Source organism: Patagioenas fasciata, chromosome 3, assembly GCF_037038585.1.
Source record: "Patagioenas fasciata isolate bPatFas1 chromosome 3, bPatFas1.hap1, whole genome shotgun sequence".
NCBI classification, from domain to species: Eukaryota; Metazoa; Chordata; class Aves; order Columbiformes; family Columbidae; genus Patagioenas; species Patagioenas fasciata.
In genome coordinates, this window is record NC_092522.1 from 4,871,517 (window position 1) to 4,888,613 (window position 17,097).

At 39.8% G+C, this 17,097-nt stretch overlaps 1 protein-coding gene across 2 annotated transcripts in view; it reads left to right on the plus strand.

Annotated features, from left to right (window-relative positions):
• PLCB1 (phospholipase C beta 1) overlaps positions 1–17,097 on the plus strand; it is a 367,047-nt gene that overhangs the window by 331,678 nt on the left and 18,272 nt on the right. Inside the window, exon 32 of one of the 2 annotated variants that reach the window (XM_065833461.2) lies at positions 12,800–12,864. The exons of the other annotated variant lie outside the window; for it this stretch is intronic. Coding sequence (XP_065689533.1) covers positions 12,800–12,838 — 39 coding nt within the window. The 3' untranslated portion in view covers positions 12,839–12,864. The remainder of the gene's footprint in view (positions 1–12,799; positions 12,865–17,097) is intronic. 2 annotated transcript variants of the gene reach the window in all.

Consider the following 17,097-nt stretch of genomic DNA (forward strand, 5'->3'; position numbering starts at 1 on the left):
AAATAAAAGAGAAAATAGTTCATTACAGTCAATTGCTGCTAAAAAGAGAGATTCTAGATATTATCTAAGGGGTGTTTTTGTGGAAACTTAGCTTTTCAAGCAGTGTTTAAAAGTCTCTGAAGCTTAACCCAGCAAACAGAAGATACTTGTAGCTCAGTTGAAATGACACTATCAGGACAAATTTGGCCGAGTTTTAAATCTGTAGGTCTGAAATCTAAATTGAATAGAAAATTCCAAAAGGAAAACAATGTATAATGAAACTTTCCTGTGTTGTTTCCAACGCAGTACAGCATTTTTCGTGTATCAAGGCTCTCCTGGAGTGCACAGTTAACTTTGTATTTTGCTGCTTTACTTTAGGTGTGGGTGTTTGAAATCTTTGGCTTAAGCATCTTTCAGAGTGAGATGTCTACATGGCAAAATTAGAATCCAGTTCTGATGGTTCCCAGTCCTGGTTTGAAACCATTAATCCCACTACGGAGTTTTGTGGTCTGCTCAAGTTTTCCTAGTTGACTGCATTAACAGTGAAGTCAGAGATTCCCTTGTATGGAAAACAAAAAAGGGGAAAGGCAGATTTATGGATTTCCAGGTTCTGTGCTATCTACCAAATGGATTTAACATATGCAAAGAAGTTCACTCTTATATTGTCCTGAACAGAAGCAGCATTTTTCTTGTCGAACAAAGGAAGCGCCCTGAAGTGTGGAAGCCATCAGGTTTCCTCAGCCTCCCTTCTCCACGTTATGACTCATGCGGTCAGAAACGCCACTACCAAATGAGAATACAACGCTGGTGTCTGCACACAAACAGGCTAATTTAAAATGTGTGTTCGCGTACTGTGGACTAATTGTTTTCAAAATTCGCAGTTATTTGGTTTCTCCAGTTACGATGAGGCCCTACTGGAGTTTCCAACTTTATTATTTCTGAAAGCATTTTATGGGAACATAGAAACTCCTCTACTTGCAGTAAGTGCATCAAACCACATTTATTTCTGTTTCTCTAGTAGTAAAGCAAAGAAAACTGCTGCTTAGAAGTTGTGTGAAGCTGTTGCCAGACGGTCAGATGTGAGCAGCGTTACCCATATGTTTGTATCTGCCCACAATAAAGAACATCTCAGGCCAGTGTTTAGGTGAGGGTGTAAGAGGTGGTGTTACCTTCAGTTGACTCACCTGCCTGTGTTTGAGGATAAGAATGTGTCTTGCTGAAAGCTGACTGACATTACAAAAGGAGAAATACATCATATGTTGAAAATATAATACATGTTCTCACAACCTAAGATTATTATTGTCCACTGAAGATTATTTTTTCAACATATGGGAAAATGATCTGGTTTAGTACTGAAGCTGTTAACAAGTATGTTCATCTAAATTACTGTGTGTCAGAGAAAGTTTCCAATAACTCATTGCATATGTTCACAATGGATATGTGACAAGAATAATGTCTGATTTTTGCTTTCAGCTTATTTTCTTTCTCCATTTTACATAAGTATTGTGAATTGGCCTACGGCTACAGGCTGCCTTGGGTATATATAGATTTGCCATCAGTGTACAGCTTAAGTTATTTTTAGATGTGAAATATCCTTGTATCCGTATAGAGTGTGGATATTCACTTGGTATAAGTGCACTAGGGAAATAAGTAATTTTAGTGCTTTTAAGTGGCTTGCAGTCCTCTTTTTTCACTTTATTGGATTGAAATCTTTCTCTGGTATATGTGAACTATTCAGTTGGATGAGTCTTTTTCTATTTGATCACCAAGTCAGATATACCAAGGTGATCTCTAGGTTCCTATCCATGAGTCTGGATTAATTTCAAACTTGAAAGACTTAGAGTAACTTCATGAAGGTTTTCATTGGACCCAAGCTGACATCACGGTCCCTCTTGAAACTGAGAGTCTTTACATTGATTTGTAAAGATCTCAGTCTGAATGGCAGATGTGTGAATCAGCGCAGCAGCACGTTTCCCAGGGTATTACGGGATTCCAGCACAAATTCATGAAGTTGGATCTCTGCAGAGACTCCTGTTACAGATTCGTATTCAGAGCAGAACTTAAACATAAAACTCATTAAAGCAAATAGTTTAAAGTGCATACTTGCATGTGAGCACTTGCTTATAGCGCTGACGGAAACCAAAGAGAATAATAATTCCTTAATAACATAAGAGACTTGTGGAGCAAATGAAATTGTGTACAAATCAGGCAAAAATGAGCGGGCATTCATAATGCCAGACAACCTCTGTAACACCCGGAGATTGACAATTGGGATCATTTCTGATAGTACTGTTTCCCAGAATCTTAGTATTTTGTGCTTTTAAATAATACTGTTTACAAACCAATCGAGTCTAACCTTTTAATTAAGAAAGTTAATTGGAAAATGTCCTTAGAAATTAGGTTTCTCCCCTGACATACAGTAAATAAGTTTTGTCAGAAAACAAGACAAAGATAAATGGAGTGTTTCAACCTTTCAAAGTACAGAAACTGTTTAGTCCTCTGAACACCAGAGGTACATTTCATCATCTAAATATCAACACATGCCTTGGTATTCCTATTCACGTTATTGTTATTAATTTTATTGTATTATTTGATAAGAAATGCACAGAAAATAAGTGCTATTGCAGATATCTGCTTGCATTCATATCGCTTCCCAGTCCTTCAGAATTCCCTCAGTGGCTGGGAGTGCAGCCCTTGTCCTGGCCCAGCCCAGACCTGTCCCAGGGGAGGGAATTGCCCGCTGGCACTTACAACTCCCTTTCATAAAGTCTCGGCACTGCTGGCTTTTTTGGCTTGCCAGGCACATTGAACTGCTCAATGATGTTGAAGGGAACCAAAACCATGATTGTTTAATCAGACTTGACAGGCAATGTGTAGGTTCTCATTCTTTGGTCACTTGGAGAACTGTATCAGCTGCGTTCAACCTGAGCTTTCTCCCTGCCGTTGGCCAAGGGGGTTATGTAACCCCCAACTTTCTTCCTTAGTTGTGATCCTGCCTGTTAATGTAAATTCCAGTTGGCAGCAGATTACATTAATGCACTTAATTAATTTAAGCAAGAGCAACTAGCAAGCAGATACAGAATTTGCTCAGCCATGCCTGCAAGAATGGCGTAATCTTCAGGAGAGAAAGCAGGATTGCTAGCGATACTATCCGCTTTAGCTTCACCAATTTAATTTATCCTTATGGATAAATTTGAATTGAAGCCATCCTTCGGCGGGGAGGCGGGGGGAGTGAAGTTTGAATAAATTTAAAATATTACAAGCTTGCTTTAGCCTCCTTATGTTTTGCAGCTAGAGTAGGACCCCATCTCTTTGAGCAGTGGTAGCGTTCATGGATTTGCAATAGCTCCAAGCAGGAACAGACACCCTGAAGTGTTCAGTTCTGCATCAGCCTCTCACAAAGATCCCTGCCCCAGTTACTTCCTAAATGGAGTTTTCAAACAGATGAAGCATATAAATATTTGAAGTAAATACTTGTATTGTGAAAGACAATTTGAAATACTTCTTTTTTGTTAAATCTAGTGAATATACATTCAGTATGATTATTAATTACACGCCTATTTTATTTTTTGCAATGTGATTAATATCTTCAAGCACTCTTAAAAAAAATTCAACAACTAAGAAATTAAAAGAGGCAGACCAGGATAGCTTTTTGAATAAGTATTTTTAGGGTGTCAAAGAAAATGCTAGTTAACAAAATTAAACACTTTTAAAATCTAGGTTCTTCTGAAGCTGTGAATTTTCAGGCCTGGTTTTATAGAGCATTGAGATTTTTGCATTTGCCTTTGAAGTCTTGTAAGACTCAATGCAACATTGTAAAATGTAGTAGCTTTCCCTCATCACCTGTCTGTTTAGCCTGGTGAATAAAGAGTTCTTCCATTTATTTCTGCTTTGAGAATTTTACCTGCTGGCCCACAGTTGTTACAGTTTTGGTCTGGATCTTCTTACAATTGGTTCTGAATGGGATTGCTCTAAAACAAGCATCACTGTCGCTTCTGAGAATTAGGCATCTTCCAGACTGACAGTTGTTTAAGTTACCTTTCATAACATTTACTGAGAGTTTAAACTCTCAATTCACCCGCGTGTACGGTGCTCAGACAACCAGCTTATCTGGGCACATAAAATAAAAGCTTTAGAGGAGTGTTCCTTTGTTGCTGAACTTGGTACAAATAAAGAGACATTTGCTGGCACCTGATTTGCCAAAGCTCTGAAGACATTTCTGTTCAGAAATCTGCAGGGTTGCTTCCTAGAGGTTTTTTTTCACATTTGTACATCACTCTTAGCATAGGATCTTAAACTTCTTGGTGGAAATTCAGTTCAGGATGCTGTGATTGATTAGATCGCCCTAAGATGAGCCTAAGCAGATTTTAGACTTTTGCTGTGAGGATGGGGTAAAGATTTTTGGAGAAGTAGAAGGGTTGATTCACTAGGAAGCCAAAATAATGCACATTCTTCCTGTAATTGCATCGTCTTTCAGTTTATGGGGATTAGTGAAAAGAGACATGGATTGCAGTGCCCTTCTCCTTGTCCTCTGCAAGTTTGGCATCGTGGTAGAGCATTTTTTTCTGGCCCAGTATGAAATGCTTTCCCAGTAACTCTGCTGGCCAGAGAGGGACTCAAATCTCAGCAACAGGAACGCTCAGGAACAGTGGGTGGAATCTTCCTTAATTCAGTACCACTCTAAAATACCCATTTTTCTCAGCTCTTCCTATGCTTGTGTCCTTTCCTGACTTCACTGTGTTCCAGAAGTGAAAGAATTGCCCTATATCCACCCAGCACTATCAGTTGAAAATATTATTGTATAAACCCGACAACAAAAGTGTGGGTGGGTAAGGTCAAACCCAGATGCCACCTGCAGATATCTCCTTGGCGTACAACTCGAGTATTATTCTCTTCAAGGCCGGAAAGGGCTGGAATTGAGACAGAAAAGCTGGGTGGTTCCCCAGATTTAATGTGCCAAGAAACAGTTCCAACCTATTGCGCTCTTGGTGCCCCGGGCAGGAGATGAGAACCAGGGTTAAACCGTTCCGCACTTCGTGATGTTGAGAAGACAAATGTCAGCCAGTGGCTCCTACTTTTCCCTCGTCACCTGACTTCAGTTTGGCCATTTTGTCATTGCTTGCAGTTGTTGTTTTTATGAACCTCAGAATTAGGTGGTAAGTCTAGACATAGTCCACCAGTTGAGTCAATAACACACCGGGTTTGTAGCTAATTTTTCAGGGTTATATGCCATTTGGAACAGGAACTCCATGATTTTAATTAGCAATAAATAGGAAATAGTCTGCTGTGAATTGATTTTAAACAGGTACTGCTGTACTAAATTAGTTCCAAATAAGCAAGATTCTCCGTTGAGCAAATTGACATTAAGGCATCTTGAGTTTATCAGCAGCAGCTACATTATCTGTCTGAGGCAAACTCTGGTTTCAGAAAAGATTGAAGCTGAAAATCTGTTCTTAGACACAAACTAATGAGCTTAACGAAGAGTACGGAGCATTGGGACAGAAGGGACTTCCCCCATTGACTCATTCAAAGAACTAATTGGCATATGTATTACATCTTAGGAAGTAAATGGAAATAATAACAATTTGTCAACAAAATAATATTTTTGTTTGCTTATTTCACAATCATTTAATGTTTAATGAAATTTTGCGAGATGACATTTTCTTGATGCGGTATTTGTGTAAAAGATCCTTTTATCTGACATTTCATTAGGAAACGGATTTGGATTTTGAACATTCTTAGGAAATAAATCTCCTTTTACTGTGGGGAAAGCTGTGCAATCTGCTATATTTAACAGAGAGAAAGACCTGAATTGTCTAAGGTATCACATTAGCTCTGTAAGACAGGACTATGCTACTGCTTTCAGATTCTAGTAGTATTAAAATTAGAACTAATAACGTATATTTCATACACTTTTGCAGATGGGAGAGTTGAGACCTTAGCAGTGAAATGACTTGTGGAAAGTTGCAAAGGAAATCAGTTTGTCAGATAAGACGACTAAACTATTTCATTTGTAGGGAGCACTGAATCAATGAGATGTCCATTTCCCTGATGCTTATCTCAATTTCACTGGTATTTGCTCGTAATCATTTCAGAGCTGTTATTGGTATCACTTTGGATATGTACTGGTGTGATTTAGAATGACATTTTGGGATAGGAGAAGATTTTTTTTTCATTTGCAATCTTCCAAATTTGAGTGACATTTATGGATAAGCAATTTCTGTCTCACCGTCAAGATCAGATAAGTTGGTCTTTTACATCCCCTGAAAATATCTTACTTACAGAGTCCATGTATGAACACTTTACACTATAAAACAAGCAAATAATATGGTGCACTTGCTAAATTGGGGCAGCAAGTATGTTTCAGTGAAAAGCTTTTGGGTTTTACTCTCTTTGACCTGTTTACTATAAGGACAGAGGGAAGACGGAGCCATCACAGAATATTGCTGCAGGCTGCGTTCTTACAGAAATAACTAGGTTAGCTGATGCTTAACTAGGCATCGGACAAGTAGTTCCAGTTTTAGGTACTGTATACCTTATTTCAAAATTATGCATTGTGCAGACAGAAAGCTATTTTTAAGATGGAGCTAAGCTGATTTCTCTTAGTTTTTTGGTTCAACGCAGAGAACAGAGGTCCTTCCCTGTTCTTGTTACGTTCTTACACATATACACGTATATACATCTTTATAACACTTGAGTTTTGAAGGATGAATGAACATTCAGAATTGCTTAACATGAAATTTTGAGATGCTTAATCTGTATCAAAGGAATATTTTGAATGGGTGATCTAGACAAAGTATGAGAGAAGAGGTGTCCTTGGTAATGCAGGTTCTTGCACAAAGTCTTTGACAGCTTTGTACTCTTGTACAACAGGTTTTGTGAACACTGATTGTTTTTTGTATAGGAGTCTTGGTACTCAGACAAGAATCCAGCTTTACACTAATGGGACCCATATAGAACAGCTAAAAAGGCTTCATTTTAGTTGTTAAAAAAGTGAGTAGTTGCTAAAGCTCTCGGTGGCCATGTCAACTCATGACTGCACTTATTTTAGTGCTTACTGAGTAATAACAAAAATTCACTCTGCCTAGTAAAAAGACAATGTATTTCTATAGTTGCTTTATTTGCTTAGCACACTCCCACAGGTAATCAAACTCTCTTTCATTCTTTCGTTCTCTTTAACTGACCAGATTGGAATGGATTCTTTCATAACTGCTGATGAACCCTAAAATAATCCCTCACTGACCTGCTGTTCTGGATTAGCTATAGCAGTACTGACTCCCTTAGCATCCTTTCCATTTTTAAAGTGATTTTTGCTTCTTTGTGATAAGTAGTTGATTCACAGGGCTTGCCTGACTACCTCTCAGCTGTGAAGCAAGCTTTTTGTGTACTCTGGCTGATATCAATAGCAAAATTCAGATTGACTCCAGTGGAGCAAGCCCATGGCCTAAATGAGTAAGTCTTTGAGACTTTCAATTTAAGTGAGAAATTCATGCAATTTTGTTGGCCTCATTACCACAGTGTATTAACTGTTCGTGCTTGACCAGAGGATAACAGAGTCCCTAACTGGACTTTTTGTGTCTAATGGTCATTTGTTATATTAATGGAAGTATGTTTCTGATAAATAAATTCCATTTGCTTGATTTTCATGTGGCTTGCAAGCAAGTTAATGTTATTCTACATACAACAAACATGATAGGTATGTTTTGTACCTACAGAACTTCAGTGATCCTCTGCCTGGAGCTTGTATTGGGGTTTGGCTCGGGTTGGGGCTTTTCTTTTAGAGATGAAAAATATATATTCTGACTTAATCTTTGGAGCTGTTTTATAGCACTAGTTGATATTTTAGAAGGTTATAACGGAAGTAATCAGTAGGAAGCAAGAATAGAAATGCATTTTTCTTGCCCAAGGCGAGAAATAAGAGTGCATATGAAGACTACTCTTGCTGTGGTTGGATTGTGTGAAATTGTGTAGTGATTGCTTTTACTCACATTGTCGTTAAATCAGTGATTTTCACTGGCACAGAGTAGAATTAATCAGAATCGGTTTTACTGTTTCACCAAGTGAGATCAAAGCCAGGACCATTCTCTTCCTCCTGAATTTCCTCCTCCATCTGTCTACTTCACAGTCAGTCTCGGACCAATTAATAATCAAATCTACATGTGCATTCTCTTTGTGATAGGGACAGGGAGGATCTTTTCTGATCTGAGAAAGAATATAATAAGATTTCACAACTTTCAAAATATAACTCCAGGTTGCTTGCCTTAAATGTTTTTTGTACTGTTTTTGTGTTGCCATGAGACAGATTTTGTCCTAAGTGTCTGTTTGTCCAACCTTGCTGCAGATGACACCCATGGGCAAGCATGACCTCTACCCTTCCTCTTCCTTTTTTGCTTGGCTTTGCAATTCAGTATTCTGTGTGTAGATACCTGTCTACAGAACACTCATGTAAAACACATCTGGCACGTTATTTTGAAGATGAACTCTACAACACACGACGCAGCTGGAAACAAATGTTGAAAAGGAGTCATGGCTTAGTCATTTAGGCCAGAGCTTCCTCCATGAAGGCCAAGATGCTTTTCTGTGGTCTTTTGATGAAATAATGGACAGTATGTGTTGTTTTCCAGGTGGCTTGGGTTTTTTCCCCCAGTTGAGTGGCCAGTCAGCTCTGCTTGCTGCTTAATTAGCTGGTCAGCGTTTCAGCAGAAATATGTCCCTCTAGTTGCCGCTGGTGAAGAAGTCTCCTGTGGGCAGCTGAACCTTTGATAAGAGCAGTATAGTGTGGAAACGGAGTTAGGCATGAATGTTTCATTTCTAAAAATCACTCGGGTTGTACTATTTCTTGAAACTTTTCCATTGCCCCTCATAGTGTTTCCTAAAATCTGTTCTTCTTTAACATGGTGATTTTGTGCTGCTGTGGTCCCAGAAAACACTCTAAAGTGTCTGCCAAAGGCAAAGCCAACAGCACCATGTGTAAGTTACTGAATAACTGAGAGAGGTGTGAATTATTAAGAGAACTACATGATGTGCTGCGAGGCAGCTCTTGTCAATAAGCAGTATCCCCTTTCTCTTTTCCCTGACACAGTACACTTTCCTTCATTGTAGTTTTAAAGGTACATAAAAGATGTAAAGGATACAGTCATATTAACAACATTTGACTGGAGGTCTTAGGTCAGCATGGTTTATTGTAGCGAATAACCAGGTTCTGTGCCACATTTCTGTGTGTTAGCAAGAATATTAATCTGGAGTAATCGTGGCAGTAGTTCTTTGTAGTAATGTCACCATGAATGAAAACACAGCACAGCTCTTCACAGCAGCCCAGAAACTGGAAATATAAAATGCAGCCTTTTCCGTGGCCCTTTGCACAAGTGAGGATACATTCAGGATCATCAGGTAATCCAGAATATATTCAGCTTCAGTATTTTAAAAGGTTAAACTTGCACAGGACTGATTTCTGGACTTTGTGACGTCTGGTGTCTCCAGAAAACTGCTAGGAAACCAGCATTGGAATTGACTTTGAATAGCAGATGGTGTTTGAACACATCACCCTGTCATTAGTGTTCTTCCACAGTCTAGTTCCCATGTGTGTCTTCTCTAAAATGGAGTCTCAGCACTAATGAAAGCAATAGATATTTGGCTGCTTAATGATGACTTGGGAAAATATACGTCTTTTCTGTGTTGTATTATCTGTGCAATAGAGATTTCACAAAAAGCTGCTTAATTCCGTGTCTGTACATACAGAAATACAATTCTCACACTAGAATCAAGAATTTGCTTGGGGATTTTAAAGACCAGTTAATTACGACAACTACAGTCATGACCATCAGAATAGAAAAGATCTTGAAAGTTGGTTTGTTTTAATCCCTGTGTTTCTCTCTTCACTTTCTTATGCTGCAAGACATTTGGAGCTCCAAAACTAGTGAGCACCCCTGTGGTAAATATATAATATACGTCTGGTACACTAGCGTCATTTGGATCGGGAGTATCCCAATGGTGCAAGTGCACAGACTATATTGTTAAAAGCTCTATAAACAATATAGGGTTGGAGTGGTATGTACTCTACAGCTAAATAGTTGTATCTTTAAAATTTCCTATCCCTGTGGAATTCATGCTATCCAGATATCTCTGTTTCTTTCAGTGGACTGTGTTTTGATAAATGACCAAAGGCAAAATCCTCAGTTGGATTAAGTAGAGTTGGTTTGTTATCATTTTTGGATGTTGCTTTTTTTGTTTGTTTTTTTTTGACATGTTGACTTACTTTGAGCCCGATGTTCATCCTCCAGGTAGGTAAAACCTGCACATTTGCAAATGCCCTGCCTACTTTGCACACCAGCTCCTGGCGTTTGAGCACCAGCCCATACATACCTGCATGCAAAGTAGACCCACATTTTTACAACCCCAGACGCGTACTTTAACAGGGAGGCTGGCTAAAAACAGTGCCAAAAGTAAGGCAAAGTAATAATGTTGCACAAACCAAGGAATTTAGCAAGAGGATGCTTAGTAGTGTTTTTCAAGACCGATTTTAAGGGAATTTCTAATCAAATCTTAACCTGCTTTCAGTAGTTACAAGACTCATTGAAGTAACTAGGCCAGCATCCACGGTAACAAAATGTTTGTGTGCTGCAAACATACATGTAATTTTGTAAAAATTGTCAATTTTAAGTAAGGCACTTTATCTGATTTGTCTGTCAGTGGGAGCACAAAACCAGTGAAGTATATAGATCAAAGGGACGGAAAAACGGAGTGCATCAGGAGAAGTGCTAAGAACTATGCAAAACAAAGTAGCTTTCTTTTTTCACTTGACATTTGACCTTCTTGCTGCTACATTTTTTTCTGCTACAAACTGTCACCTTCTGCTTCCTCAGCTAATATTTTAGATGCATTTTGCATGTCCAAGTGGTGCAAGCTGCCACAATCACTGGCACCCATTTCCTGACCATCTTATACCCAACATGTGTCTTATAACACCATTTGTGTCGGTGTTAATGCACCAGATTTACAGCCCACTGGTACCAAGGTGAGAAAGGGTTCAAGGACAAAATCAAAAACAAAAATCATTTCATTCATTTGTTGCAATGCAACATAAGAAGGTGGCATAAGTTCCCTTACATAGAATTTCAATCAAATCCAGCCACATTATTAGGTAATTGTAATATTTTTGCCTACCATTGTGACTCAAATTATAAGGCATTTCTGAATCTGCATGAAAGTAAAACAAGGACATAGTGCTCAAACGTATTGTTCTGCTGCTTCACCCATTTCCAGGGAAGTGACTCAATAAGTATATTCAGTTTAAAAAAATGCTTTGCGAGGAAATGTTTTGTGAAAATCTTTAAAAGTACTTCTCCAGTTATTAAGCTATGTAATCTTTGAATATTAAACAAGAAAATGCAATTTTCTCCTATTGTTTGTTTCTATTTCTTTTTTGAAGGTTTCAAGTTTCAATTTGATTTGTAACAAACCTGACAGCTAAGACAAAATACAGTTTACCTCAATGAACTTGCATGCCATTATTCCAGGGCTAACTCTCAGCCAGTATCACCATGTTACATGGGATGCCTTTACAGCTCTGGCTCCTGGGCAATGTAAATACAATACTGTGCTGAATACATGATGGAGTATAAAGTACATGATGTGGGAAGTGTCAAGATTTTAGTGGTACCAACTGTATCATAAAAGAGCTGTGATTTCACTTCTACAAACAGGACCAAGTTTAGCAATATACTCACGCAATTACTATCCATATAAAGCAGTAAATCACTTAATACTGAGATAACACTCATTTTTGAGTAAAACAAGACAGTTACCACAATAACTTAACATAGAATGAAACATACTGCACTCCCTTTAAAATGGCCTGGCAATGCTGTTTAAAGGCTGCACTTAGAACCAAAATATCACCCTTATTTCAGTTTCCGGCTTTAACTTTATAGCTGTCTTCTAGTAACTGCAGAAACTAAAACACCTGAGTCTTTTTGGTTGCTTCTGGATTACCTTCAGGACTTCTCTGATCCAGACCTTAGACCTCTTCAAGAGAGAGTCTGGTTCAGGCTGCTCGGAGTGGTGCGCAAGGGACCACAGCTGTCCCGGGAGTCAGCTCGAGCAGCGCATAGCTGCCTGCAGCACGGCAGGTATTCCAGGTTGACGGGACAATCTGGAAATCCCGCCGCTCTTTTGAACTGTCAAACAGAAGTTTCAGCTTCAGAGAGAAACACCAACTCGGGATGAAAGCGAGCGGACGGTAACATCTCCAACAGCAGCACGTCCCGTCCCTCATCCTGCTCAGGCGCTTGTGCGAGGCTGACTCAGAGGGAATAAGCTGTCTGGTCAAAGAGCAGCACCACTCCTGTCCTGCAAGGTTTCCCATCCCAACCACACTGAGTTCATGGCATTAGGCATGATTGCAGTATTAAGGCCTTTTGACTGCAATGGCCGGAGGTATTTCTTCAAGCGCACGCTTCAGGTGGCATGGCTGATGCTCATTTTTTCCTTGAGATACATGCTGCGTCCCCCCTGCCAGAAAAACAACACTTCTTGCGATGTGCGTAAGCTGCAACTTCAACTGAACCCAGATCTCCCACATAACACAGTCCTCATTTAGTATGGAGCGACAGGTTGTGATAAATAGACTGGTTTCTCTAACGTGTTCCTAGTCAAATATTAATGAGCCAGCACACAGAAGCATGAAGTAATATTTTGTTTTTCATTAAGTGCATAGATGAAAGAGATGTTGTTTTACTGTAATGCACAGAATTATGTCATGTCAGCTTAGAGTAATTGTTAATCACATCAAATTGAAATGATCCTTGGTTTTGTTTTAAAGAGCATAGAAGAACAAGAAGTAGAGGAAAAACAGAAGTAGAAATGGAATATGAGACTATAGTGAAAGTGAGTGAAACGTTCCCCTTTCTATCTAGTAATGCTAATGTTGTTTTCATTTTACATGTCAAAACTAAGTCAGGAGCATCCACAATTTACTGCCTGCTGGTTTATCTGAAATCTTTGAGCTGTTATAGCCCTGACTATTATCTGCTAGCTGCATAACGTGCTGCCACTGGCCATTACATCCTTTTTATACTGGAAAGCCATTTGTGGCTTCTTCAAACCATACCCCACCTCATTGTCTCCCTGCCTGTTTTATTTCTTGCTGCTTTTGCCCCACCTCAGTGCAGTGGTCAGGGGCTGTGTGTAACAGCATGGTTGGATGAGCGTTCTTTTCGCAGCCCTTTGGGTCATCAGAAAATCCTCTGTTCTCTGCTCACAGTAGCTGCAGTACTCTCAGATCAGAAAAACAGGGACTATGAAACATTTCGCCAAAGAAATCAAGAAGATTGATGCGGGAGGAGGATGTGAGGGTAGGAACTGAGAGCATCTGAGTGTAGAGGTTTTAGATGGGGAAAGGTATTGAAGGTAGGAATTCTGGGTACCTGTGAAGATTAAGCTTACCAAGCAGATAAATTAGGGATTTGTCATCTGGGACACCAGAGTATGGGATAAAGAAAGGATTAACCAGAGCATCAGAGCAGGAGGAAAAATTGGGGGACAAAGAGAAAGAATTTATGGATGCAAATCAATAAAACAGGATTAGTGAAGCCTAAAGGGGAAGATTTAGAGGTATGAGAGTGAGTCTTTCAGGGAGGAAGGAGGGAACAGAAGACAACTGGGGAAAGGCAGGAAGACAGATGAAACTAGATTAAAGTAAAAGAGTTTTTTTCATTGCTTTATGGAAGGGCTGATGATTAGAACAGGCTGATAGAATGACATATTATTTCAGGGGTGCCTCTGCTGTCAGGAGGCATGATTATGTAGAAGTCAACTTTCTGAAACCTCCGTAAATCCAGTCACGCAGGAGCTCTGAAGCTTTCACTGTCAATGGGGTAGCAATAAGCCACACATTTTTGTCACTGAATCAGTGAATCCTGCTCACTTTGTATTTTTATTTAATATTTTACCTTCTACTGGTTTCTTCTGAAATGCTTTGATATGCTTTGCTTGTCTTTGAGAACCATTGTGGCTTCTCAGTGAGGACTATATTTGGTAACAAAACCTGCCTTTCTGCTGTGGTTTCCTGGATGCAAAGGATTTTGGTTAATTGGCAGGCAGGCAGTGTTGGCTTTTCTGGGTCCTCAGTCTCAGCACACACACGTGTGCAGGAGTAAATGGAGCCTTCTCAAGAGAGCTGCAGCTCCTCCTTGCTACGGAACATCCTTCTGTGGCTCCTCACCATCCCACACAAGGTCTTAAGAGTTGTGTAATTGATAGCCCTTCCTGATGAGAGCCAAGGCTGGTTTTGGGGACTGCTCCTCTTCCAGTCTGCGTGGTGCTGGTACCAGTGTTGGCAGCGATGCACCTTCAGCAGCAGTGAAGGAACATGTTTGCCGTGAGTGCTGTTCTGCTCCCTGGCCACCATCTGTGTGGTGGTTCCTTCTGCTTTCCCCCCAGGGTGTTTCGTCAGCCTGTCCAGGGGTTGTTGGTTGGTTGGTTTTTAACTGCTCATCATGGATAATTCTGTGGACATGTACTGGCAAGGAAAAGGGAACCCACTCTGTACGTTTGATCTGTGACTTGCACAATACAGATTGACTTCTAGACTCTAATGAAAGGCAAATGCAAAGTACATTTCATTGATTTATGAAGTGTGACTACAGCTTGATTTGTCAGGCTTTTTTGCTGTGAATCACCTGTCTCTGCCCTCATGGACACTGACGTATTCTTCATGTATCTACACATACCATTACATGCTTATGGTTTATTTTAATGTTTTTATTGTTGCAAAGTAAGTGGTAATTTTTTCAAGCACTAAAAAATAACACAATTCTAGATATTGTTTTGTTCTCTAATTGTGATACGGTTGGAGGTCAAAACTGCTAGGTGGGGCCTTGATTTCATGAATGTTGTTTTCCTCCTGGAGGCAGACAAGGCAACTAAAAGTGTACGTTTCCTGAGCAAAGTAGTTGTGACAAAAGAAAGTAGAGCCCATTATGAATATGTTGGCACCTTGACAGTATTCAAGAGTGACTTACAGAGGATGGTAAAATTAAATCGGCAATGGCTCACTAGGGAACTGGGATTTCTTTGTTGTTTGTGTTTAAGTGTCACAAGAATATTGATTTCTCTTCCTGAGGGATGATCTGTCTTCCTTTCCTGAAAAGCTGGAGGATAAGAATAGATTTGAGCTGCCTTGAAACAACTCAGTGAACACCTGAAAAACCAGAAGTACTCGTTTTAACTCTATTCTTGTCATACATCACTTACGTTTTGAACAAAATGAGGCCAACCTTGTATCACCTGCCTGGGTCAAATTAGGATATCTTGGGAGCATGCTGGGGAACTAGGCAATTGCACACTTAGGAGGAAATGAGATCTCAGGGAAGAACCTTCTGTGATGCCACGTAACCACTTACAATGCCACTGGAGTTACTCTTTGCCTTGTCCTACTCTCAGGACTTGAGCCTCATAGACTGTGTAAAGGGAATGGTATCAGGGGAAGCTGTGCATGGTGCAATTACCATTCAGTGTACTCTATTTGCACATGAAAATTAGGAAACAAAATGGATTAGCACTGAGTACGGGATCTCTGAACTGGGATGAAGGAATCCATCACCCCAAGGTTTCCCTTGCTTGAAAGCAAATAGGAAAATGATGGGTGGAAGCTTTTTTTTTCTTGCATCCCTTTCTGCCCTAAGCTGTCCCTGCTGCAACCACAGGGCAAGGCATTTTGAACACCCTCCAGTACCTGGAGAGGAGGAGGAGGAGGAGGGTGCACGGGAGGGAAGAGTCGAGTTTTCCTGCAGGCTGTAAAGGAGGATCTCAGTTCTCACTCCCTTGTAAGAAACCACTGGCTTTGGGCTGAACAAAACTAATGACCTTAGAGAATATGTCTATGCAGGAGAGGCATATAATCCTTCTAAGCCCTGATAACAGCTAGAGAAATGACTTAAATTTACAATTTCATTCAGGAACTGTCTGAATCCCCTAGTGATTGTTAGTCATCTATAGGAGGAACTTCCGTTTAGTTAACAGTTACGTTTGTCAACAGCAGAAACATAAGGTAAATTTTTTGAGATGGAAGAAGAGAATGTAGACTAATAAGTCTTGTCTGAACATGCAGCTTTTTTTATTTTGTGCAAAATGGCTTTTCCACAGGGACATTTTGGCTGGGTAGGGATGGTTCATGAGAGCTCTAAAAAGTAGGACCTAAAAGCTGTTGCTACGCTTTCCTCATCTTTAAGCTGTGTTTCTAATGAACACTTCAGTGCATGATAGAGTTTTTCAGTGGGGCTTCAACCATATGTAGGTGTTGTCTAGAATCAAGCTGACATTTCCTTCTAAACGTGGATTTTTGGCAGTCTTTTAATAACTGTTAATATGCAACCAGAATTCTGCGTGGTGCAATGTCAGCCTCCATGTTTAATTACTGTATGGCCCTTGGGAATGATATTGCATGTGGTAGCTCACATTCTGACAGCTTTATTTTCACCAAGTGAGTGTTAATGCCTGAATAAAACATACGGCGTGAAGCCCATAGGACAAACTATTTCACAAACTGCTGACACTGAAGGTTAGTATTTCTAGAAACTATTAGTACATAGAATAGCTTATCTGTGGTTCTTTTTGAGATTATTTATATGAGTATATTTAAGAGGACCTGTTTGGATCAGAGTTTTATTCTGCAGGGTGCTATATAGGTCAGTGAGATCTCAGTGTAGTATTTCTGCTCTTAAAATGCTTCTTTCTGCTGAAAACTCCGCAGGTTCAGTTTTCATAGCAGAGACCAGGTTTCAGGAATCTCAGTGTTCATGACAGGCCTGATGGCCTTGGTGGCACTTAAATCCTTCCCTATTTTTTTAGTAATACACCATATACCACATAACTTGGGTGCTGCTGAAGTTGAGGTGTGATAGATGTACGAGCCTGTAATGCTCAGTGGCATGGAGATTGTAGAAGCTCCTGGGAACGGTAACTCACTGTCAGTCTTTTTCTTGGGGAATCATTGTAATTCTGAGCAGGGGCTCATGTTCTCCATGGCATAGTGGAATAAATTCTGCAGTAACTTCTCCCCACTTCCATGTCAATGTTAACATCTCCTCTTGGCCTGGAGGACCCTTCATTCCCATTTAT